The 27052-nt window shown below is 41.6% G+C and overlaps 1 protein-coding gene across 1 annotated transcript; it reads left to right on the forward strand.

Moving 5' to 3' along the window:
• Nucleotides 1-570: 570 nt before the first annotated feature.
• LOC106569812 (myosin heavy chain, fast skeletal muscle) lies at nt 571-27052 on the forward strand. The gene is made up of 41 exons (XM_082961027.1): nt 571-620; nt 1104-1149; nt 1282-1509; nt 1849-1995; nt 3247-3403; nt 3612-3639; nt 3845-3953; nt 4067-4159; nt 4327-4387; nt 4553-4651; nt 5289-5392; nt 5759-5897; nt 8117-8235; nt 8404-8553; nt 8648-8818; nt 9018-9321; nt 10546-10610; nt 10705-10792; nt 10904-11021; nt 12630-12753; nt 13002-13138; nt 15319-15574; nt 15773-16015; nt 16805-16981; nt 17074-17219; nt 17407-17497; nt 17811-18200; nt 18322-18448; nt 18657-18775; nt 18925-19121; nt 19218-19401; nt 19526-19691; nt 19996-20120; nt 20292-20600; nt 20819-21022; nt 21132-21257; nt 21406-21576; nt 23080-23184; nt 23280-23375; nt 25718-25849; nt 26939-27052. The coding sequence occupies exons 3-41, from the start codon at nt 1294-1296 to the stop codon at nt 26957-26959; spliced, it is 5814 nt and encodes a 1937-aa protein (XP_082817153.1). The 5' UTR covers nt 571-620; nt 1104-1149; nt 1282-1293; the 3' UTR covers nt 26960-27052.

Below are 27052 nucleotides of genomic sequence, written 5' to 3' on the forward strand. Positions count from 1 at the left end.
TTGAGGCAGCTATATTGCTGTCAGCAATATGAGTGGATAAGATTATTGGGTAGCACTTTATAATAACACCTTGTAATAAAGCATTTATAATGGATTATAAATAGTTTATTCATCATTTATTAATCATTACTCCCACATTTGTACATGTTAATAAGCTACTTATTCACGCATTTATAAACACTTAACTCTTATAGTATGTCATAATGATTTGTAAGATGTTTAATATAGGTCGTTATAAAACCATTTACTAAACATTAGTTAAGTATTGTTACATAACCTAAAGTGAGGGCTATTTATACTTTAGAAACGTTTCGAGTGACCAGTGTAATTGCGCACAAAAAGACATGCCATTTGTCGACATTCCTGCAGTAGGTTACCTGACGCTCCTTAATGAATGTCTCAGAATAGCCTAGAACATATCAATGGTAAAAGAATAAGGAGTGTGATGCTCCTTGAAGTGGGAGGGGCTAGTGAGACACAGACACACAGAGGTCTCTCATCCAATCCATTTCCTTCACCAGGGTGGTCCATAATTAACTTTTGCTTGGTTGGCACTTTCAACCAGATATAAGGAGGCTGAGGCCCCAGCATCCATAAGTCAGATACCTTCTTCCTCTGTGGTAAGACTCTCTCTCTACCTCCTAAGATTTGTATATTTGTCTCATCTTTGCGCTCAGCATCTGAGGTAGTAGCTAACTGCACTGTCTGAATTGAGTTTTACATAAAGAAATGTTTTGACTGTCTCTTGTAATATTGACAAAATGCATTGAAGTGGCATTGATTTAAAATGTAAAAAAATAGATGTTTTACTTAAAATCTGTCACTTTAATTCACAGTCAAAAGTGGTGCTCCTGCACTTGTTTGTAAATTGAGGGGGTGTTCTAGAATGTAACTGGTTTTTCGGGGGTATTTATTTGAATTCTTGACAGAATGTCTAGTAAAGTGAGTTGCAACCAGGAAAATTTAAAAGTTACCAGTTGCACCTGTAGTTGAATTGGACATGGTTGTAATGATTTGGGTTGAATGATGCCATTCAAAATGTTTTCTAGACCTTCAGGGGCTAAATGATAAGGCTTTAGAATTCACATTCTAATGTTTCACAGGGTTCTCCAAGAAGTACAACTTCATCTGTAGGCAGGGAAAAAGAAGGTGAGACATGGTTTGAGTCTTCATATAAAAATGATGAAAATATTCTGTGAGAGGTACCGCTCATCCAACTCTGTTGACTGTGGAGGAAGCACCACAGAGTCACTCTAGTTTCTTGTTTCATCTCTTTCCTAGTAATCCGTCACCATGAGTACGGACGCGGAGATGCAAATCTACGGCAAGGCTGCCTTGTACCTTCGTAAGCCTGAGAGGGAGAGGATGGAGGCACAAGCCGCACCTTTTGATTCAAAGAACGCCTGCTATGTGACAGATGTCAAGGAGCTGTACCTAAAGGGTTTGGTCACTGCCAGGAAAGAGGGAAAGTGTACTGTGACAGTCACGAAACCTGACGGGACTAAGGAGGTAAGTCTGATCTGCAAAGTATTCAAGTTAAAGCTTGTGCAATTACTCTATTTCTTGAAAAAATGATCAAAAACAAACAATATGAAAATCATTAACAAAAGACAGATTAGTATTTTTTTTGTATAAACAGAATATAACCTTCAAGCACACCATTTTCTTACTGCTATTTAAAAATGGCATGAATTATTGATATTGATTAGTCAAGAATAACCATGTATGTGTCAATGGGTGATAACAGAGTAGTTGGATTAAATGGCAGTATGCATTTGAACTAATTAAGGAGCAAAAAGCCAGTGTCCAGTTTGATCTGTGTGTAATGTAGATTTCTGACTGTTTCAGGAAGGAAAAGAGTTCAAAGAAGCAGACATCTATCAGATGAACCCCCCTAAGTACGACAAGATTGAGGACATGGCCATGATGACCTACCTGAATGAAGCCTCGGTGTTGTATAACCTCAAAGAGCGTTATGCAGCATGGATGATTTATGTAAGAACCTGCATAAACATATACACACATACATCAACATAAGAAATACACACTTCCAGTACTACACATACAATAAATGAACATAAGACATATACACTTCCAGTACTACACATACATGAACATAAGAAATACACACATACAGTACTACACATACAGTGAGCTCCAAAAGTATTGGGACAGTGACTCATTTTTGAGATTTGAAATGACAAAATGACTATGACGTTAAAGTGCAGACTGTCCGCTTTAATTTGAGTGTATTTTCATCCATATCGGGTAAAACGTTTGGAAATTACAGCACTTTTTGTACATAGTCCCCCCATTTTAGGGGACCAAAACTATTGGGACAAATTCATTTATGTATATTAAAGTAGTAAAAAGTTAAGTATTTGGTCCCATATTCTTAGCGTGCTATGATTAAATCAACCTTGTTGTTGGATGCTGTTTGTTTTGGTTATGTTTCAGATTATTTTGTGCCCCCCCCCAAAAAAAGAATGGTAAATAATGTATTGTATCATTTTGGAGTCACTTTTATTGTAAATAAGATTTGAATATGTTTCTAAATACTTCTACATTAACGTGGATTCTACTATGATTACGGATAATCTTGAATAAATCGTGAATAATGATGAGTGAGAAAGTTACAGATGCACAAATATCACACACTCCCCAAAAACTGCTAACCTCGCCTGTTATTGTAATGGTGAGAGGTTAGCATGTCTTGGGGGTATGCTAACCTCCCCTGTTATTGTAATGGTGAGAGGTTAGCATGTCTTGGGGGTATGCTAACCTCCCCTGTTATTGTAATGGTGAGGGGTTAGCATGTCTTGGGGATATGCTAACCTCCCCTGTTATTGTAATGGTGAGAGGTTAGCATGTCTTGGGGATATGCTAACCTCCCCTGTTATTGTAATGGTGAGGGGTTAGCATGTCTTGGGGGTATGCTAACCTCGCCTGTTATTGTAATGGTGAGAGGTTAGAATGTCTTGGGGATATGATAAATTGACAGTCTGCTCTTTAATCTCATTGTCATTGTATCATTTCAAATCCAAAGTACTGGAGTACAGAGCCAAAACAACAAAAGACTTGTCACTGTCCCAATACTTTTGGAACTGTAAATTAAATGGTAGAATACATGCCAATACAGTAGACCAACATAAGTATACCAAAGTACACCCACATCCTCACATAAATCCAGGTAAAAGTCATTCTGATTTACTAATCCCTGAATTCAATTGAATCCCTTTCATCCAGACCTACTCTGGGCTCTTCTGTGCCACGGTGAACCCCTACAAGTGGCTCCCCGTGTACGACGAAGAGGTTGTCAACGCCTACAGAGGGAAGAAGAGGATGGAGGCTCCACCCCATATCTTCTCCGTCTCTGACAACGCCTTTCAGTTCATGATGATTGGTACGAGATCTCATGGATGGATGGATGGATGGGTGGGTGGGTGGGTGGATGGATGGAGGGAGGGAATCTACTGTTTTCTCATGTATGTTAGTTTGCTGGGAATTTCATTAGCCTCCAATGGAAAATGTTCCAAAATGAAATTCATGATGATGCTATGAATGCAATAATGTTGCAGGAGTATGATAAGCAAAATGTTTTTTGGTTACAGATAAGGAGAACCAGTCCGTCCTGATTACGTAAGTTTTTATAAAATACATGACATTAGGAATGACCCCAGATACGTCTATGTGCAATAATACATCAATGAGTGGGAATATTTGTTAATTATTTACTTCTGTTACAAAACAGGTCAACAGTGTATTTTTCAATGCTATTTCTTAGTGAAAGCCAATCTGACACAATCTGTGACTAAAACCTCTCTTTCTCTGTCATATTAACCAGTGGAGAATCCGGTGCAGGAAAGACTGTCAACACCAAGCGTGTCATCCAGTACTTTGCCACCATTGCAGTATCTGGTGCCAAGAAGGAAGTAGACCCCAGCAAAATGCAGGTGGGTTGTGCCTTTTCAGTTTGGTGGGCTGTGTAAACTGTTTTTGCAGCGGTGAATCCCGTTTCAAGAAAGGGTTTGCCAGTTTCTAAGCAACTTGTGTTTTTCTCAATCAGGGGTCTCTTGAGGATCAGATCATTGCAGCTAACCCTCTGCTGGAGTCTTATGGTAATGCCAAGACAGTGAGGAACGACAACTCATCTCGCTTTGTAAGTATGAAGGACATACTGTGGAAGTGACCTTACATTGGGAAAAAAAAATCTGTAGTTCCTTATAGTTATAACAGTCCAACAAACTAACATTTGAAGTGGTCTCTCAAAGTAAAATATTTGAATTATTTTGTGGACATATTTCTAACCCCCATGCTCTACCTCAGGGTAAATTCATCAGGATTCACTTCCAAGCAGGCAAACTGGCTAAAGCTGATATTGAGACCTGTGAGTTGGTTATGATTGTTTCTCAATGCTTTCTTTAATTCACACAGAATATTTTGGGGAGATCATATCATCACACGTAATGTTCTCATGTTCTCTCTTTCTTTCTCTCTCTCTCTCTCTGTCTCGCACTCTCTGTTTCACTCTGTCTCTCTCGTTGTCTCTCAGACCTGCTGGAGAAGTCCAGAGTCTCCTTCCAGCTGCCCGATGAGAGAGGCTACCACATCTTCTACCAGATGATGACAGGCCACAAGCCTGAGCTAGTTGGTAAGGCAAAGTAGAGGTTAGGGGGAAATTATCCCCATCCCCATCTGGGAAATCTTCTCCAGCATCACCCCAACATCAACATTATGTGAAAATTGTGCATTACTGTGTTTTGTAGTAAACAATATAGAGGAAGTGTTTCAAATGACATCATCAACCAATTAGTAGACAACTAGTAGATTAAAATCACATGACGCACATCGATGATGTAATTGGAGACACTTGTCTTCCTCCTTTTTAACTACAAAACAAACACGCCAATTTCATTTTTTGTTGATGTTGAGGTGGTGCTTCATTTTATGTTAAGATGTTGAGGAAGGAAGATGCTGAGATGATGAATATTTTAGACATTTCTCTAAAATAAATCATAGTCCGCACTATTAATACTATTACAATGAGTACATCCAAGATAACAAGGCATGTGTCTGGTCTTTACAGATCTTTCATGGGAAAGAGCTATTAAGTAATGCACTGTGATGCACTACTCTAGGAGCCTCAGTCCAGTCTTTCGATGCTATTTATTATATACTACATATATTCTTGAGTCCATCTACTGAGTAAAGGAGGGTGAGATACTGTAAAGGTAGGACAGTGGAATTCTAGGAGATTTAACTGAGAAGCCGTTCTCCATTGTCCACAGAAATGACGCTCATCACCACAAACCCCTACGACTATCCCATGATCAGCCAGGGTCAGATCACTGTGGCCAGCATCAACGACAAGGAAGAGCTGGATGCCACAGACGTGAGTTATACCAAACTCTAGACATGGAACGGGTAGGAACATTGTGCAATTCCAACTCGGTGACAGATGGGCACCTTTGAGTTAGTTAGACATGTGTCTCAAGGCACTCGTCATGCCTCCACACTTCACCTTTAGGTACATGTAAGACATCCACAAGAGAGTGCCACTAAATGTCCTGTGGAACTGTGTAAAACTGCTTTTGTGCTGCCACACAATAGTGTTGGCCAAAAGTAATCATGTGGAACAGAGAAGCCAGTCAATTCTCTCCATCCCGTTTGTTCTGGAGTGAGCACTGAACTGTAGTATACTGTAACTGAGCAAACTACTGTTGACTTCATCACTGTTGTACTTCCTCTCTAATTCCAGGATGCCATTACAATCCTGGGCTTCACTAATGATGAGAAGATGGCCATCTACAAGCTGACAGGAGCTGTAATGCACCATGGCAACTTGAAATTCAAGCAGAAGCAGCGTGAGGAGCAGGCCGAGCCAGACGGCACAGAGGGTGAGTCACACTCATAGATATACAGTTGAAGTCGGAAGTTTACATACACTTAGGTTGGAGTCATTAAAACTTGTTTTTCAACCACTCCACAAATTTCTTGTTAACAAACTAGTCTTGGCAAGTCGGTTAGGACATCTACTTTGTGCATGACACAAGTCATTTTTCCAACAATTGTTTACAGACAGATTATTTCACTTACTTTTTTACAATTCCAGTGGGTCAGAAGTTTACATACACTAAGTTGACAGTACCTTTAAACAGCTTGGAAAATTCCAGAACATGATGTCATTGCTTTAGAAGCTACTGATTGGCTAATTGACATAATTTGAGTCAATTGGATGTGCACCTGTGGATGTATCATACTCCTGCAACATTATTGCATTCATAGCATCATCATGAATTTCATTTTGGAACATTTTCCATTGGAGGCTAATGAAATTCCCAGCAAACTAACATACATGAGAAAACAGTAGATTCCCTCCCTCCATCCATCCATCCATCCATCCATCCATCCATCCATCCATCCACCCATCTCTAAAATAAATCATAGTCCGCACTATTAATAGTATTACAATGAGTACATCCAAGATAACAAGGCATGTGTCTGGTCTTTACAGATCTTTCATGGGAAAGAGCTATTAAGTAATGCACTGTGATGTGCACCTGTGGATGTATTTCAAGGCCTACCTTCAAACCCAGTGCCTCTGCTTGACATCATGGGAAAATCAAAACAAATCAGCCAAGACCTCGGAAAAATGTGTAGACCTCCACAACTCTGGTTCATCCTTGGGAGCAATTTCCAAATGCCTGAAGGTAACACGTTCATCTGAACAAACAATAGTACGCAAGTATTAACACCATGGGACCATGCAGCCGTCATACCGCTCAGGAAGGAGACGCGTTCCGTCTCCTAGAGTTGAAAGTACTTTGGTGTGAAAAGCGCAAATCAATCCCAGAACAATAGCAAAGGACCTTGTGAAGATGCTGGAGGAAACGGGTACAAAAGTATCCATATCCACAGTAAAACAAGTCTTATATCGACATAACCTAAAAGGCCGCTCTGCAAGGAAGAAGCCACTGCTCCAAAACCGCCATAAAAAAGCCAGACTATGGTTTGCAACTGCACATGGGGACAAAGATCATACTTTTTGGAGAAATGCCCTCTGGTCTGATGAAACAAAAATAAAACTGTTTGGCCATAATGACCATCGTTATGTTTGGAGGAAAAAGTGGGAGGCTTGCAAGCCGAAGAACACCTTCCCAGCTGTGAAGCACGGGGGTGGCAGCATCATGTTGTGGGGGTGCTTTGCTGCAGGAGGGACTGGTGCACCTCACAAAATAGATGGCATCATGAGGGTGGACAATTATGTGGATATATTGAAGCAACATCGCAAGACATCAGTCAGGAAGTTAAAGCTTGGACGCAAATGGGTCTTCTAAATGGACAATGACCCCAAGCATACTTCCAAAGTTGTGGCAAAATGGCTTAAGGACAACGAAGTCAAGGTATTGGAGTGGCCATCACAAAGCCCTGACCTCAATCCTCTAGAAAATGTATGGGCAGAACTGAAAAAATGTGTTTGAGCAAGGAGGCCTACAAATCTGACCCAGTTACACCAGCTCTGTCAGGAGGTATGGGCCAAAATTCACCCAACATATTGTGGGAAGCTTGTGGAAGGCTACCCGAAACATTTGACCGAAGTTAAACAATTTAAAGGCAATGCTACCAAATACTAATTGAGGGTATGTAAACTTATGACCCACTGGGAATGTGATGAAAGAAATAAAAGCTGAAATAAATCATTCTCTACTATTATTCTGACATTTCACATTCTTAAAATAAAGTGGTGATCCTAAATGACCTAAGACAGGGAATTTTTACTAGGAATAAATGTCAGGAAATGTGAAAAACTGAGTTTAAATGTATTTGGCTGAGGTGTATGTAAACTTCCGAATTCAACTGTACAATGTGTAATGCATTAGTCCCATTCCGCAAAATAGAAATAGAAACGGTAAGACAGACAGTACCACATGAAAGTCAGGTAGGAGATACATGATGGAGACCAAATTCCAACCTCCACAAATGATTTGAAACAAGGGATGAGGATGAAAATCAAAACCTATCCTACAAAAGAGTTGGGCAAACTATTTTGTCAGTGTAACATCAGAAACAAGCGATCTTGAGTGCCTGAGTATGTTGATGTTGGTTCTCTCTCCAGTGGCTGATAAAATAGGCTACCTGCTGGGCCTGAACTCAGCTGAGTTGCTGAAATGTCTGTGCTACCCCAGAGTGAAGGTTGGCAACGAGTATGTGACCAAGGGACAGACTGTGCCTCAGGTAAGGTGGTCAAACCAGCATCAACCACTTTCTGAGCACCGGAATTCTGTTGGGGACAAGTGCATAGCTTTTTTTTGTAACAGTACTTTTGTTTTTCCAAGCACTTATCACCTCATCACTAGACATGGTCAATATCCCATGTATTAATATGAGGTATTATCATTGCAGGTTTATAATGCAGTCATGGCTCTGGCCAAGTCCATCTATGAGAGGATGTTCTTGTGGATGGTCATCCGTATCAACGAGATGTTGGACACCAAGAATCCAAGGCAGTTCTATATCGGTGTGCTGGACATTGCCGGATTTGAGATCTTTGATGTGAGTATGAGACCAGAACAAGACAATTAGTTGTGATTGAGAGGGATTACAGCCTTGTATGATGAAAATATCCCTTTTGAAATTCCTTCAACAGTACAACAGCATGGAGCAGCTGTGCATCAACTTCACCAATGAGAAACTGCAACAGTTTTTCAACCACACCATGTTCGTCCTGGAACAAGAGGAGTACAAGAAGGAGGGAATCGTCTGGGAATTCATTGACTTTGGCATGGACTTGGCTGCCTGCATTGAGCTTATTGAGAAGGTAAACTGTCTGTGTGGATTACAATGTACCACAACAGCAAAGCTCATAGCGAGTGATGTGTGATATATTATCACGGTGGTACAACGTATCTGAACATTGAGAAGTCAATATGTCTCCTATTATGTGACTAAAGGAATAGAATCCTAAAATAGCATGTTTACTAAAGGAATAAATGTCTCTTAAATCTCTTTTCGTAAAGCCATTGGGCATCTTCTCCATCCTTGAAGAGGAGTGCATGTTCCCCAAGGCTTCAGACACTACCTTCAAGAACAAGTTGAACGACCAGCATCTTGGCAAAACCAAGGCGTATGAGAAGCCCAAACCTGCCAAAGGCAAGGCAGAGGCCCACTTCTCCCTGGTACACTACGCCGGCACTGTGGACTACAACATCACTGGCTGGCTGGAGAAGAACAAGGACCCTCTGAACGAATCAGTTATTCTGATGTACGGGAAGGCCTCAGTCAAACTGTTGGCTGCCCTGTACCCTGCTGCCCCACCTGAGGGTAAGACTAGCATCACGTCAAAAGATTTAACTAAGCACCAGTTACAACTCAGACCCACATTTTCCATAAAGGGTTATTTCAGGATTTTGGCAATGATACCCTTTATATACTTCCCCAAAGTCAGATGAACTTGTGGATACCATTTCTATGTCTCTGTGTCCAGTAAGAAGGAAGTTAGTTATGTTTATTATCTATCCCGCTGCCTAGCCACTTTACCATAACTATAGACCCAGGCGGTATTAGATAGAACGTCACCGCCCCACCCGCCTGTGGGGAAAACAACATGTGGTTACCTAGGTTACCCCATTGGCTCAAAGTAAATACTTGGCCTTTTTCAAACAAAATGTACTTTTTGTCTGCTTGTTTTAGTCAATTACAAAACAACATTTATGCCAAAGTACAACATGCTCCAGAGTGTTCTCACTACTTAAAATAAGGTAATATTGTAGGGCTTACCTCATGCCTCTTTCATGACATTGCTAGCAGCCACATGAGTGAGTGGGTGCTAGTCAGCTACCAACCTAGACCAACAATACAAACAGACTATACAGTCTCTGGTAGTGAGTGATGTTACAAAACAAGACTTTACTAAACAAGTGAAATGTCTTACGGGTGATGAAATGTTTTCCACACATAAAGCTACGTGTAGCCTAGTTGGACACCAGGTCCCCACATTTCCCACACCGTATAGCCAGAAACCACAGGGCTCTTCTTGCAGGATCTATTTCCGTGTTTGATCATTGTGAACCATCCAGGTCTGGATTTTTGACCTGGTTACAACACAGGAAGCTTTTCGGCATGTTTTGTTATTTCTGTATAACAAAAGATTTTACACCAGGGATCAATGGGAAAGAATGTTTGTTTTCCCCAATTTGTGGGTGTGGTCGAGGGGGAATTCAGTATTATTACGTTTATATTGACTGACTATATGTACATATCTACCTCAATGACCTTGTACCCCTGCACATGGACTCAGTACTGGTACCCTGTGTATATAGCCAAGTTACTGTTACTCATTGTGTATTTTTTACACGTTATTTTTTCTATATTTTTCTCTCTGCATTGTTGGGAAGGATTCACTGTTTGTCTACAACTGTTGTTTACGAAGCATGTGACAAATACAATTTGATTTGACTTTGAATGTATCACTATTTCTCAGGGTTATTCAGATAAGAGTGTTTATCGAGTTTATAGTTATCTTTTACTTTCCCCTCATTTTAACAGATACAACCAAGAAAGGAGGCAAGAAGAAGGGTGGTTCCATGCAGACTGTGTCCTCCCAGTTCAGGGTGAGCTTTTGAAATGTGTATATTCAGTCCTTCAAAAGGAGCCTTGATGATGATAAATGATTTTCTGAGAAAATGGTTTGTATCCCTCTTACAGGAGAACTTGGGCAAGCTGATGACCAACTTGAGGAGCACTCATCCTCACTTTGTGCGCTGCCTGATCCCCAACGAGTCAAAGACTCCAGGTGTTTATTGACTTAAATAGGGCATCTTATCAGTACAGTATCACTAACCTTAACCATCTGAATCTTTAACCTGTTTATGAATATTAAAAGAGACTTGGTTTGTTTTTCCAGGTCTGATGGAGAACTTCCTGGTTATCCACCAGCTCAGGTGTAATGGTGTTCTGGAGGGTATCAGGATCTGCAGAAAGGGCTTCCCCAGCAGAATCATCTACGCTGACTTCAAGCAGAGGTACATGCATACAAACACTAATGCACACACACACACACACACACAGACATTTCTGCTCCAAGGGTTTCCCAGCATCAGAATAGGCTCAGGGATTGACATTAACTTATCCTACTTCGGACAAGCAGGACTGATTTTTATTTATCCAAAAAACTCAAGTCACTTAAAAAAAGGTCTGTAAAGCCATGGGCCAAAAAAGGTGACTGGAAGTTGTGTTGTATGATGATGCAAGGAAGCACTGAAAGTTGTGTTGTATGATGATGCAAGGAACCACTGCATTATTACCACTGCTGGTCTCTGATCCCATGTATTATATCTCCTGGCAATGTGGCCATGAGCAAGGCACTTAACCCACAACAACTGATAGGAAACACATGTGGTCAGCCCTCAATATGGAGAGCTACTGCGTGTGCAGGCTTTTGATCAAACCCTGCTCAAACACACCCGAGTCGGCTTATCAAGGTCCTGTTGAGCAGCTGATTATTTACAATGTGGTGTGTTAGAGCAGAACTGGAGCAAAAGTCTGGTCACCCAGTAACTCTCCTGTAGGATGGTTGGCCACCCTGCACCCCCAGTAACTCTCCAGGAGGATGGTTGACCACCCTGCACCCCAGTAACTCTCCAGGAGGATGGTCGGCCACCCTGCACCCCCAGTAACTCTCCTGGAGGATGGTTGTCCACCCTGTAACATACAATTACAACCAAATACTTCTTACATCTTTATAAAATACATGTTTTAAATAATTCCCTCATTCAATTAAGCAGGGATCAAATGGCTTAGGTGGGTGACTTCAAAACAAGGTAGCTAACTAAGACATTTGTATCTATTTGTAAGGCTAAAATATTCATTTATTTTAGTGGAGATCTTGACAGCATAGGAGTTACTTGTCCATTAGGCTTTTCTAATAATATATTTGTTACGCTGTCAGAATAACATTGCCAGTATTGAATAGAGGAGAGCCCAGCTTTCCAACGGTGTCAGAATAATTTCTCAAAACCCAATTTTTAGCACTTGAGAGAAAAACAGTGGTATGCCGCACTGGTTACTGCACACCCGTATCAACTGCGTGTTGCCATTTGCATTCATACAGTATTGCCAGTGGAACTTTTTTTTAGGATATCAGACATGACAATTGACATTAATACATGGTAAGATTAGGAGGCAATGATTAAGAGGCAGTGGTTAGGAGACAGTGATTAGGAGACAGTGATTAGGAGGCAGTGATTAGGAGGCAGGGTGCCCCCTGGTGATGCGTTGGGCAGATCCCAGCACCCTCTGGAGAGCCCTGCGGTTGTGGGCGGTGCAGTTGCAGACGGTACGTTTGCCGTACCAGGAGCTGATATAGCCCAACTGGATGCTCTTAGTGCGCAACCCATATACCTCAGTGTGCGCAACAAATCGCATCTGCATTCAATCTAATTCTATCTGAGTAGCCTAAATGTTTGATATTGTGATCTTTTTTAATTCTCCATTCTGACAACTTAAATCTATAATCTGCTTGTCCCCCAAAAAATGTACTTGTCCCGGACAAGTGCCCTGAGGCTTACCTTTTACGTCATTTAACCAACCTGTTACAACCTGACACATGTTAAAAATGTCTCCTCATTCAGGTATAAAGTACTGAATGCCAGTGTCATCCCTGAGGGCCAGTTCATGGACAACAAGAAGGCTTCTGAGAAGCTGCTTGGTTCCATTGATATAAATCACGATGATTATAAATTTGGACACACTAAGGTCAGTCAAATACACCCAGCCATGGCTGACAACAAAACACAACTACAAAAATGTAAACACCAATGTAACTAATGGAGTATAAAGGTGGAAAAACTTTGTACTGTTTTTGTCTTGTTTTTCAAAGTCAAACATTACTAATAATATAGAAGAGAAACTAAATCAGTCTAGTGGTGTTGTTCCCCTCTTTTGATTCAACCTTTTCTATCTGTTACCACTGTGGTTCCATTGACAATGTTTACCTGTTTCAGGTGTTCTTCAAAGCCGGTCTGCTGGGTGTCCTGGAGGAGATGAGAGATGAGAAGCTAGCAGCTCTGGTCGGCATGGTCCAGGCTCTCAGCCGTGGATTCCTCATGAGGAAAGAGTTCACCAAGATGATGGAGAGGAGGTGAGAAATAGTAGACATCTTGGCAAAGCTTTCTGTGAACCACCTGTATGTAATTCATTATGATTATATACTGTATATGATGTGAGTTGATAAGAATGTGAAAGTAAGTTTGGAAAGCTGTTCAATTGTCCTTTACATTTGGGATATTAACCTCCCTGGGCGCAAGCGTCCCACCCTAGTCAACAGCCAGTGGAATTGCGTGGCGCAAAATACAAATACCTCATAAATGCTATAACTTCAATTTCTCAAACATATGACTATTTTACACCATTTTAAAGACAAGACTCTCATTAATCTAACCACATTGTCCAATTTCAAAAAGGCTTTACAGCGAAAGCAAAACATTAGATCATGTCAGGAGGTACCCTGCCAAAAATAATCACACAGCCATTTTCAAAGCAAGCATACATGTCACAAAAACCAAAACCACAGCTAAATGCAGCACTAACCTTTGATGATCTTCATCAGATGACACTCCTAGGACATTATGTTATACAATACATGCATGTTTTGTTCAATCAAGTTCATATTTATATCAAAAAACTGCTTTTTACATTAGCATGTGATGTTCAGAACTAGCATACCCACCGCAAACTTCCGGTGAATTTACTACATTACTCACGATTAACGTTCACAAAATACATAACAATTATTTTAAGAATTATAGATACAGAACTCCTTTATGCAATCGCTATGTCAGATTTTAAAATAACTTTTCGGCGAAAGCACATTTTGCAATATTCTGAGTAGATAGCCCGGCCATCACGGCTAGCTAATTTGACACCCACCAAGTTTGGCCTTCACCAAACTCAGATTTACTATAAGAGAAATTGGATTATCTTTGCTGTTCTTCGTCAGAATGCACTCCCAGGACTTCTACTTCAACAACAAATGTTGTTTTGGTTCGAAATAATCCATAGTTATATCCAAATAGCTCCGTTTTGTTCCTGCGTTGAGGTCACTATCCGAAGGGTGACGCGCGGGCGCATTTCGTGACAAAAAATGTCAAAATATTCCATTACCGTACTTCGAAGCATGTCAAACGCTGTTTAAAATAAATTGTTATGCTATTTTCCTCGTAAAATAGCGATAATATTCCAACCGGGCGACGTTGTATTCATTCAAACACTGAAAGAAAAACATGGAGTCGTCTCATGCACGCGCGCTCCAGTGTCATTGTTCTCAGCAGTACCACTCACAAAAACTCCTGCTGTTTTTCGCCCAGAGACTGGAGAGCTCTCATTCCACTTTCTGGTGCCTTCCTAGAGCCAATGGAAGCCTTAGAAAATGTCACGTTACAGCAGAGATGCTGTATTTTTGATAGAGATGCCCTAGAAGGAGAACAAATTGTCAGACAGGGCACTTCCTGTATGGAATCTTCTCAGGTTTTGGCCTGACATATGAGTTCTGTTATACTCACAGACACCATTCAAACAGTTTTAGAAACTTTAGAGTGTTTTCTATCCAAATCTACTAATTATATGCATATTCTCATTTCTGGGCAAGAGTAGTAACCAGTTTAAATCGGGTATGTTTTTTATCCGGCCGTGCAAATACTGCCCCCTAGCCCCAACAGGTTAACATATTAATTTCTTAAGAATACAAAGTGCCTCATGAACTTAGCATAACCTGTCAGTCCTTGCATCGAGAACGCTGTCTATGAATTTAAGAGGGGTTGGGCAATTCCTTGGAAACGGAGACTCCAACTTTTCACTTTAAAATGTATGCCAAACAAAAAACGTTTATCTCAAAGTTTAACAAACCATACAAATCTATGCTTTCAAGAATGTTTACAGCAAATAAAACATGTTAAATGTACTGGAAAAACTGTGCCGATGCAAAGTTTGTTAATAGAATTACAGTAAAATCTCCTTTAGTTTCATTCTGTTAACTAACTTTGTATCTGCACAGTTCTTCCTGTGAAAGTGTTTTTGTAAAATGTGTCCTTGTGTATAGAGTTGTTTGGTTTGGTAAACTTTGAAATCAATGGTTTTTGTTTGGTGTACATTTTAAAGTGAAAAGCCTTCCATTATCATGCCTGGTTACAATTCTCTAGCCCCATTCCTCAACTGTATACCAAAAGTGGGACGGGGCTATATTTTTTTATTCTTTGACTCCCCGGAATGTAGCTTTATTAAGCATGTCACTCACCATGCCACTCTATCCTTTCTGTCGACCAGAGAGGCCATCTTCTCCATCCAGTACAACATCCGCTCATTCATGAATGTGAAAACCTGGCCATGGATGAAGTTGTACTTCAAGATCAAGCCACTGCTGAAGAGCGCTGAGACTGAGAAGGAGCTGGCCAACATGAAGGAGAACTATGAGAAGATGAAGACAGACCTGGCCAAAGCTCTGGCCAAGAAGAAGGAGTTGGAGGAGAAGATGGTGTCCCTGCTACAAGAGAAAAACGACCTGGCACTCCAAGTCACATCTGTGAGTGAGCAACAACCCTCAAAGGGAACATTTACAAACACACTGTGAATGAAGTATGTGGCTAACTCACACATTTTTATAGCCCATAAATATATTTAATCCATTTATATTGATTTGCTCTGATCTCTGACTAAATTAAGTCTATATTTTGATACACAAAGTGAGGCCTCTGATTTTTTTCTCCTGTTCTGAAACCAGGAATCAGAGAATCTGAACGATGCAGAGGAAAGGTGCGAGGGGCTCATCAAGAGCAAGATCCAGCTGGAGGCCAAACTCAAAGAGACGACTGAGAGGCTGGAGGATGAGGAGGAGATGAATGCTGAGTTGACTGCCAAGAAGAGGAAGCTGGAAGACGAGTGCTCTGAGCTGAAGAAGGACATTGATGACCTGGAGCTCACCCTAGCCAAAGTGGAGAAGGAGAAGCACGCCACTGAAAACAAGGTCTCGTGTTTTTACCAGAGACAGTCTAACCATCAAACAATAATCACCTCAAAACATAGCTTAACAGAAATGGAATTCCAGAGTACTCCCCACATTCATTGCATGTTCCCCCTTTCTTTATGAATTCCATTCAGTGCACTGGCATGATGTACACTGGTTGAATATATAAGTACAGTATTTGTTGACATTTCTAATCTGAATGAAATTAATGCCATATACAGGTCATTGACAAAATAAAACACAAGTGAATGAGGGATACAAAGTATATTGAAAGCAGGTGCTTCGACACACGTTTGGTTCATGAAATAATGAAGCAATTAACATCCCATCATGCTTACTGTCATGTATAAAAATGTACAGTAGTCAATTATTTTGGCTACCACGGTTAGAAGAGATCTCAGTGACTTTGAAAGAGGAGTCTCAAAGGAGCATGTTTTTTTTAAAGGGTCTGTGTATGTGTTTGAATATCTCAGTGCCCAGATCTCAACCGAATTGAACACTTATAGGAGATTTTGGTGTGGTGCCTGAGACAACATTTTCCACAACCATCAACAAAACACTAAATTATGAAATTTCTCATGGAAGAATGGTATTACATCCCTCCAATAGAGTTACAGACACTTGTAGAATCTATGTCAAAGAGCATTGAAGCTGTTTTGGCAGCTCGTGATGGCCAAACACCCTATGTTGGTGTTTTCTTTTTTGGCAGTTACCTGTACATCAAACTACTGTAAATGTCCACTTCATGGTGAAGAGACGAAAGACAAATTTTGTTGTGGCCGTTTTCAGGTTAAAAACCTGACAGAGGAGATGGCGTCTTTGGATGAGAGTGTTGCCAAGCTGACCAAGGAGAAGAAAGCCCTCCAAGAGGCCCACCAGCAGACATTGGACGACCTGCAGTCAGAGGAGGACAAAGTCAACACTCTGACCAAGGCCAAGACCAAACTGGAACAGCAAGTGGACGACGTGAGAGAATTTTGACATTTTGGCCATGATAGTATGTGAGATGATATTACCTTAAGTTGTTAAGATTTTAACATTGTGTTTATATCTTATAGCTTGAGGGCTCTCTGGAGCAAGAAAAGAAGCTCCGTATGGACCTTGAGAGAGCCAAGAGAAAGCTGGAGGGAGATCTGAAACTGGCCCAGGAGTCCATAATGGACCTGGAGAATGACAAGCAGCAAGCTGATGAGAAAATCAAGAAGTAAACACAAACAAATGACAACAGTATTACCTGCCATATTGATCAAAATAATGGTTGTTCTTGAATAATTCTTGTAATTATGAATGACCATTTGCATGTGATTCTTAACAGGAAACTGAATGGTATGATACTCTGTCTTTACAATATCGAACCAAAACTCTGCAATCTACGTGTTTGTGTTTCTTAGAAAGGAGTTTGAGACCAGCCAGCTCCTCAGCAAGGTTGAGGATGAACAGTCTCTGGGAGCTCAGTTGCAGAAGAAGATCAAGGAACTCCAGGTACAGTACAGGATCTAAGCTCCAGTACAGGAAAGCCAACACCTGAATCGGTTCCTTCATTTCCTGAAAACAATTATTCTGGTAGCACACATCTTTGCTGGTGGCTTCTGATGGCTCAGTAGGATGGAAGATGGTGCTTCTTACCGCTGCTTCGTACCATTGTAAATATGGTGCTTTTTATCATTGTGGTTTTGGTTCCTGCATGGGCAAGTTTCTACTGAATATATTATTGGAACTGGCTTAGTATGAACATATTCAATTGTTTCAACTGCATTGTAGTGTTCATTCCTCATGCTCCTGCCCCCTGTTCTAGGCCCGTATTGAGGAGCTGGAGGAGGAAATTGAGGCTGAGCGTGCTGCCAGGGCTAAGGTTGAGAAGCAGAGGGCCGATCTCTCCAGGGAACTTGAGGAGATCAGCGAGAGGCTGGAGGAGGCCGGAGGCGCCACTGCTGCTCAGATTGAGATGAACAAGAAGCGTGAGGCTGAGTTCCAGAAGCTGCGTCGTGATCTTGAAGAGTCCACTTTGCAGCATGAGGCCACAGCCGCCGCTCTGCGCAAGAAGCAGGCCGACAGTGTGGCTGAGCTCGGGGAGCAGATCGACAACCTGCAGCGTGTCAAGCAGAAGCTAGAGAAGGAGAAGAGCGAGTACAAGATGGAGATTGATGACCTCTCCAGCAACATGGAGGCCATCGCCAAGGCTAAGGTGAGTAGTGTTGTTTTGATCAAGCAGTGTTGAGTAGGGTCAACTACACTACCATTCCAGAGAACTGCAGCTGACAGGAGTCTCATATATAAAGTAATGATGGAACATGTTTCACTAACAGGGCAATCTGGAGAAGTTGTGTCGTACTCTTGAGGACCAGCTGAGTGAGCTCAAGACTAAGAATGATGAGAATTCTCGCCAGATTAACGACATCAGTGGACAGAGGGCCAGACTCCTGACAGAAAATGGTACCATCATCAACAATGAATAACAAGCAAATGCTTTCCTTCAGTAAAACACAATAACATGTATAGGGGGCTATATCCAGAGAGTCCAGTCCACAATAGTTTCTAGAGTAATATTCACCACATAACATTGCCCTGCGATACCTAAAAATACATTTTCAATCTTAAGAGTCAGAGACCCCATTAACAAGATGTCCCTCTATCCCTGCAGGTGAGTTTGGACGCCAGCTGGAGGAGAAGGAAGCCCTGGTGTCTCAGCTGACCAGAGGAAAACAGGCCTTCATTCAACAGGTTGAGGAGCTGAAGAGGCAGATTGAGGAGGAGGTCAAGGTAAGGGACACAAAATGGATACCACCGACCACAGAGTTTATAGCCATATCTTCATATAGACGGTGACTACGCCACCCTCAGAGACTTCTACTGTCATTTGTTTTACTATCTCTCTAATATCTCTTTGTCTTTCTCTTCCTCTCTCACAGGCTAAAAACGCCCTGGCCCACGGTGTCCAGTCTGCACGCCATGACTGTGACCTCCTGAGAGAGCAGTTTGAGGAGGAGCAGGAGGCCAAAGCAGAGCTGCAGCGTGGCATGTCCAAAGCGAACAGTGAGGTGGCTCAGTGGAGGACTAAGTATGAAACTGATGCCATCCAGCGCACAGAGGAGCTGGAGGAGGCCAAGTAAGTCACACCCAACAGCAAAAACTCAAATATAGGGTGTGGATGGTGAGGGTCCATATGTATTGTAACATTTCTACACCTTCTGTCGTCCAAAAGAAAGAAGCTGGCCCAGCGTCTGCAGGACGCTGAGGAGACTATTGAGGCAACCAACTCCAAGTGCGCCTCACTGGAGAAGACCAAGCAGAGACTGCAGGGAGAGGTGGAGGACCTCATGATTGACGTTGAGAGAGCCAACGCAATGGCCGCCAACCTAGACAAGAAGCAGAGGAACTTTGACAAGGTACAAATAAATAAACCTTATCCTATGTTCTGCTATATGATTAATTGTTGATTAAATGTCGCATATTTCGGATTCAAAACTCTTCATCAATCCCTTCTAATGAAAATCCCATGGATTTCCCTAGGTCCTGGCAGAGTGGAAACAGAAGTATGAAGAGAGCCAGGCTGAGCTGGAAGGAGCTCAGAAGGAGGCTCGCTCAATGAGCACTGAACTCTTCAAGATGAAGAACTCCTACGAGGAGGCTCTGGATCATCTGGAGACTCTGAAGAGAGAGAACAAGAACCTGCAACGTGAGCATTTGACAGCAGTTTTACTTGGCTCATGTTTGACTAGGGTTTTGAACATTTAGGAAACTGTAACCATCAACATTTCTATTACACCATTTTAGAACGGTATAAAATATCATTTTTTTAACTTGTAATCGTTACTCCTTTGAAAAACCCAAGGAAGCAGGAGCAATTCGATTTGCAAGACCATATGAACTACTGAGTAAATAATGAATGAATTGTTATGATTCAATGTCAACTTGAGTGCACTGGCGATATCCACTGAAAATCTCCCAAGTCTAAACTGCTCCTGTGTTTGTGTGTGCAGAGGAGATCTCTGATCTGACTGAGCAGATCGGAGAGACTGGCAAGAGCATCCATGAGTTGGAGAAGGCCAAGAAGACCGTGGAGATAGAGAAGTCTGAGATCCAGACTGCTCTGGAGGAGGCTGAGGTACAAACTGCCGCTGTTTGATGAGAAAAGTAGTGTAACAATAGCCAATGCCAGCTATATTCCAATGCTCCTTGTATTGGAGTTTATCATAGTTATATATATTTAGTTCCTTGTGTTATACACAACTAAATGTGTTGAACACAATTTACCCGACTGCTTCTCCTTGTCCAGGGAACACTGGAGCACGAGGAATCCAAGATTCTGCGTGTGCAGCTGGAGCTGAACCAGATCAAGGGTGAGGTGGACAGGAAGATCGCTGAGAAAGACGAGGAGATGGAGCAGATCAAGAGGAACAGCCAGAGGATGATTGACTCCATGCAGAGCACCCTGGACTCTGAGGTTAGGAGCAGGAATGACGCCCTGAGGGTGAAGAAGAAGATGGAGGGAGACCTGAACGAGATGGAGGTCCAGCTGAGCCACTCCAACAGGCAGGCCGCCGAGGCCCAGAAACAGCTGAGAAACGTCCAAGGACTGCTCAAGGTAAAGGGACAAGGCCCTCAGGCTCAAACATCTGAACATGGGGTGGGATTTGTTTGTGAATCTGTAGAAAAGAATAGAACAGAGGAATTGAATAGTGTAATATACCGTAGAAAAGGTAGGGATATTGGGGAAATTCTTACCAATGAACAGTTCTATCACCAATCCTATCGCCTCTACTTCCACAAGTCCTAATGAACCTATGTCATTTTGAACCTCAGGATGCCCAATTGCACCTTGATGACGCTGTCCGTGCCTCAGAGGACATGAAGGAGCAGGTAGCCATGGTGGAGCGCAGGAACGGTCTGATGATAGCTGAAATTGAGGAGCTGAGAGTTGCTCTGGAGCAGACTGAGAGAGGTCGCAAAGTGGCTGAGACTGAGCTGGTAGACGCCAGCGAGCGCGTTGGACTGCTGCACTCCCAGGTACGGCTCTAAGCCATTTCTCATTAAATTCAACCAAGCATATCTTGTCTGGCTTGTGACTTGTAAGTTGTTTTGAGATTCAAACAAATGGTCTTGTTTCATCCTCCAGAACACCAGCCTTCTGAACACCAAGAAGAAGCTGGAGACTGACCTGGTGCAGGTGCAGGGAGAGGTGGAGGACATCGTCCAGGAGGCTAGGAACGCAGAGGAGAAGGCCAAGAAAGCCATCACTGACGTGAGTCCTTATGATCTATTGAATTACAATCACTTGATTTGTCACCAAGGGCCAATGGTAGCTGGGCTGGTTTACAACAACAAAGATATCAGAGGGACGTTATGATTGGTGCCAATTGGTGCATAAATTAAACAAACTACTATTGCAGGCGGCCATGATGGCTGAGGAGCTGAAGAAGGAGCAGGACACCAGCTCTCACCTGGAGAGGATGAAGAAGAACCTGGAGGTCACAGTCAAGGACCTGCAGCACCGCCTGGATGAGGCTGAGAATCTGGCCATGAAGGGAGGCAAGAAGCAGCTCCAGAAACTGGAGTCTAGGGTGAGTTAACAGCAGGGTGGATTAGGGTGGATTAAGTCTTGCGTAGCCATACTTTGAAATCACATTGTCGTCACACCTCCTTTGGATAATTTTGTAATGGCTAGAATGGTGCATTCGGAAAGTATTGTGACTTTTTCAACATGTTGTTACGTTACATCCTTATTCTAAAATGGATTACATTGTTTTCTTCATAATCAATCTACACACAATACCCCATAATGACAGAGCAAAAACAGGTTTTTAGAAATGCTTGCTAATTTATTATAAATAACAAAAAATGAAATATCACCTTTCCATAAGTATTCAGACCTTTTACTCAGTACTTTGTTGAAGCACCTTTGGCAGCGATTACAGACTCTGGTCTTCTTGGGTATGACTCTACAACTTGGCACATATGTATTTGGGGAGTTTCTCCCATTCTTCTCTGCAGATCCTCTCAAGCTCTGTCTGGTCGGATGGGGAGCGTCGCTGTACAGCTTTCAGGTCTCTCCAGAGATGTTCGATCGGGTTCAAGTCCGGACTCTGGCTGGGCCACTCAAGGATATTCAGAGACTTGTCCCGAAGCCTCGCCTGCGTAGTCTTGGCTGTGTGCTTAGGGTCGTTGTCCCTTTGGAAGTCCTTTTGGAAGTCCCGAGCGCTCTGGAGAAGGTTTTCATCAAGGATTTCTCTGTACTTTGCTGCATTCATCTTTCCCTCAATCCTGACTCCCAGTCCCTGCCGCTGAAAAACATTTCCACATCATGATGCTGCCACCACCATGCTTCACCGTAGGGATGGTGCCAGTTTTCCTCCAGATGTGATGCTTGCCATTCAGGCCAAAGAGTTCAATCTTGGTTTCATCAGACCAGAGAATCTCATGGCACTGCCAATTGTTGGACCTTATATAGACAGGTGTATGCCTTTCCAAATCATGTCCAATCAATTGAATTTACCACAGGTGGACTCCAATCAAGATATAGAAACATCTCAAGGATGATCAATGGAAAGAGGATGCAACTGAGCTCAATTCCGAGTCTTATAGCGAAGGATCTGAATACTTAAGTAAATAAGATATTTGTGTTTAGCTTTTTAATACATTTACAATTCAAATAACCTGTTTTCACTTTGTCATTATGGGGTATTGTGATGTCATTATGGGGTATTGTGACGTCATTATGGGGTATTGTGATGTCATTATGCGGTATTGTGTGTAGATTGATGAGGAGAAAATAAGGCTGTAACGTAACTAAATGTGGAAAAAGGGAAAAGGTCTGAATACTTTCTGAATGCACTGTAAAAATACACAGGAGCATTGTGTAATGACTTTCTGTCAATAACCCACCTAGATAATGAAAATCTGTTATCATTACAGACCCCTTCAATTAAAATTGTAGAAGTACTTAGGAACAGACAATAATTTTGCCTCCTTGACTGAGTAGAAGAATATACCTCTGTTAAACAAAGATTTGTTATATCTGATTTCACCCCCAAAAACAAATGCCTACATTAATTTATTCCACAAAGGTGCGTGAGCTCGAGAATGAGGTGGAGGCTGAGCAGAGAAGAGGTGCAGATGCAGTCAAGGGAGTCCGCAAGTATGAGCGCAGAGTCAAGGAGCTCACTTACCAGGTAAGAGAAAGTGCCTTCTTCACACACTTGACACTAACGAAGACAGGTTTGTGCATACAACTATGGGGCATTGATTATTTGATCTTCTCCCACAGACTGAGGAGGATAAGAAGAACGTTGTCAGACTTCAGGACCTGGTAGATAAGCTGCAGATGAAAGTGAAAGCCTACAAGAGACAGGCTGAGGAAGCGGTGAGCAAGTCAAATACTCTCGAAGCACACATTCAAAATCACATTATTTCCCTAGTAGACATTACAAGTTGAAGTAAGTTGCTACTGCACATCAGCCACCAATGACTCAATTGATAGTGCAAGTAATTGCTGAAGAAATTATGCACATTTCTGAGTTACTCCTATGTCTACGTTTTACCAACTTGAAGGAGGGAGACTAGTCTAGTGGTCGTGCTGGTCACATACAACCTTTTATAAGTATTCACCCCCCTTGGATTTTTTTCCACATTTTGTTGGGTTACAAAGTTAGATTGAAATAGTTATTTTTTTTAGGGGAGGTCACAAACTCTACATAATGTCAAAGTGAAAAGAAAATATGTAATTAAGCTGAGTCCGATTTTTTTTTACTTTAAAATGCCAAACAAAAACCATTTTTATAAAGTTTAACATAGCATACAACTCTATGCACAATTACTATTTTTAACAATTTACACAATAAAAATAAAAAATTACACATTTACTGGAAAAACTGTGCAAATGCAAAGTTTGGTAAGAGAATTACGGTAAAATGTCCATCAGTTTTAATCCTTTAAACTTCATATCTGCACAGTTCTTCCTGGGTCGTTCCATTTGATTTCAATCACCTTTTGATTTGAACATAACTTGCCATACATATTTGCCCATGGTAGAAGTGGTTAGAAAGTTACTTTTGGAACTGAATGTCAAATCATTGTGGAGACAGAGGTATTCAAAGTTGACCTATTTTGACCCCACTACCATCCTCATTGGAAAACATGGTATCATTGGAAAGCTTACAAATGATTATATAATTTGTATGGTGTATCAATACACCCAGTCAATACAAAGATAAAGGCATCCTTCTTAACTCAGTTGCCGAAGAGGAAGGAAACCGCTCAGGGATATCATCATGAGGCCAATGGTGATTTTAAAACAGTTACAGAGTTTAATGGCTGTGATAGGAGAAAACTGAGGATGGATCAAAAACATTGTAGTTAATCCACAATACGAATCTAATTGACAGAGTGAAAAGAGGGAAGCCTGTATAGAATATTCCTAAACCTGCATCCTGTTTGCAACAAAGGCACTAAAGTAAAACTGCAAAAAATGTGGCAAAGGAATAAACTTTCTTTCCAGAATAAAAAGTGTTAGGTTTGGGGCAAATAAAACCCAACACATCACTGAGTACCACTCTCCATATTTTCAAGTATGATGGTGGCTGCATCATGTTATTGGTATGCTTGTCATCGACAAGGGCGAGGGAGTTTTTCAGGGGGAAAAAAATGGAATGGAGCTAAGCACAGGCACAATCATAGAGGGAAAACCTGATTCAGTCCTGCTTTCCACCAGACACTGGGAGACAAATTTACCTTTCAGCAAGACAACCTAAAACATAAGGTCAAATCTACACTGGAGTCGCTTACCAAGAAGACAGTGAACATTCCTGAGCGGCCTAGTTACAGTTTTGACATATATTTGCTTAAAAATCTATTGTGAGACTTGAAAATGGCTGTCTAGCAATGATCAACAACCAAATTGACAGAGCTTGAATCATCTTTTCAAGAATAATAGGTAAATATTGCACAATTCAGATGTGCAAAGCTCTTATAGACATATGGGTAGCCAAAAAATACTCTAATTGTAATTGTTGCCAAATTAATTAGTTTATAGCATGTATTGACTCAGGGGAGTGAATACTTATCTAGTCAAGATATAGTGTTTTATTTTTCAATAATTCTTAAAAGATGTTCCATCACATATATAATCAAATATATACTCATAAAAGTTCATTTACAAAATATACCCCCAAACGCAATTATTTCATTCATTTGGAATCAACAATAATTCATATATTTGCCAGTTTTATGTACAATTGATTAACACTTACATGATGATCCCTTCCAAGACAGTTTGAAGAATATTTCTCCATAAATAATGTAATGAGAAATCACACCACATAATGAAAACAAATCAAAATGTTACCAGTTCAACTGAAGAAAAAAAACATACTCCATATGGTTTTGCATATGTTCCAGACAATTTTGTGTAGATCGTTGACAATAATAATAAAAAAAATTAAACCATTTTAATACCACTTTGTAAGTGGCGGGCCGGGCGCAGTGCACGCTGACAATAGGCACTGGAGGCAGTGGTTTGATGCCCAGTTATGCCACCCACTTACTGAGCTGTATCATCTATCTCCCTATATACAGTGCAATCCTAAATCTGTCAATATTTTTTTTTTTTTTTAAATAGCTTAAAACAAATAATAATATTAATTTGCTACCTGAAGCTTCAAACTTTGAATGCTGATGTTGTGCTCTCCCTCTCTGTTCCTCACACAGGAGGAACAAGCCAACGGCCACATGTCTAAGTTCCGGAAGGTTCAGCATGAACTGGAGGAGGCTGAGGAGCGTGCTGACATCGCTGAGACTCAAGTCAACAAGCTCAGAGCCAAGACCCGCGACACTGGAAAGGTACAAAGCTGCTACTAAACCTACATCTGACTCATGCTCAGATATGGCCACATCAACACCACCTATGATTCAGTCTTCACAGAAGTCAATAAATCCTCTTACACTCAATTAAACATATTTAAGATACACTATATACACAAAAGTATGTGGACACCCCTTCAAATTAGTGGATTTTGTTATTTCTGCCACACCAGTTGCTGCCAGGTGTATAAAATCCGTGCACAAAGCCATGCCATCTCCATAGACAAACATGCCAATTTTCCAACAAGTCATTTCTAAAATGTCTGCCCTGCTAGAGCTTCCCCGGTCAACTGCAAGTTCTGTTGGCCTCCTGGGTGGCGCAGTGGTCTAAGGCACTGCATCGCAGTGCCACCAGAGATTCTGGGTTTGAGCCCAGGCTCTGTCTCAGGCACTGCATCGCAGTACTAGCTGTGCCACCAGAGATTCTGGGTTTGAGTCCAGCCAGCCGTGACCGGGAGGTCCATGGGGTGACTCACAATTGGCCCAGCATCGTCCGGGTTAGGGAGGATTTGGCTGGCAAGGAAATCCTTGTCTCATCGTGCACTAGCGACTCCTGTGGCGGGCCGGGTGCAGTGCACGCTGACCAGGTCGCCAGGTGTACGGTGTTTCCTCCGACACATTGGTGAAGCTGGCTTCCGGGTTGGATGTGCATTGTGTCAGGAAGCAGTGTGGCTAGGCTGGGTAGTGTTTTGGAGGACGCATGGCTCTCGACCTTTGCCTCTCCCGAGTCCGTACAGGAGTTGCAGTGATTGGAGACCATGAAATTGTGGAGAAAAAAGGGGTAAAAATAATACAATTTAAAAAACTGTAAGTGCTGTGAGGTGGAAACATCTAAGAGCAACAAGCCGCGAAGTGGTAGGCCACAAGCTCACACGTAGCGTGTAAAAAAATATTCTGTCTTCGGTTGCAACACTCACTACCAAGTTCCAAACTGCCTCTGGAAGAAACATCAGAACAAGAACTGTTCGTCAGGAGCTTCATGAAATGGAGTGTCCACATACTTTTGAATATATCGAGTATATATTGTTCTTTGTTAATACTGATCCATTCCTTTCTTTCTTCTTACAGGGAAAAGAAGTTGCTGAATAAACAAGACCAAAGTCTTATATCATTTTCCTGTGTTGCATAAAATATGATTTTCATGGTGAAAATGATCGTTGATTAAAAACATGTAGGCCTACA

The sequence above is a fragment of the Salmo salar genome, chromosome 14 (assembly GCF_965601325.2).
Source record: "Salmo salar chromosome 14, fSalSal1, whole genome shotgun sequence".
NCBI classification, from domain to species: Eukaryota; Metazoa; Chordata; class Actinopteri; order Salmoniformes; family Salmonidae; genus Salmo; species Salmo salar.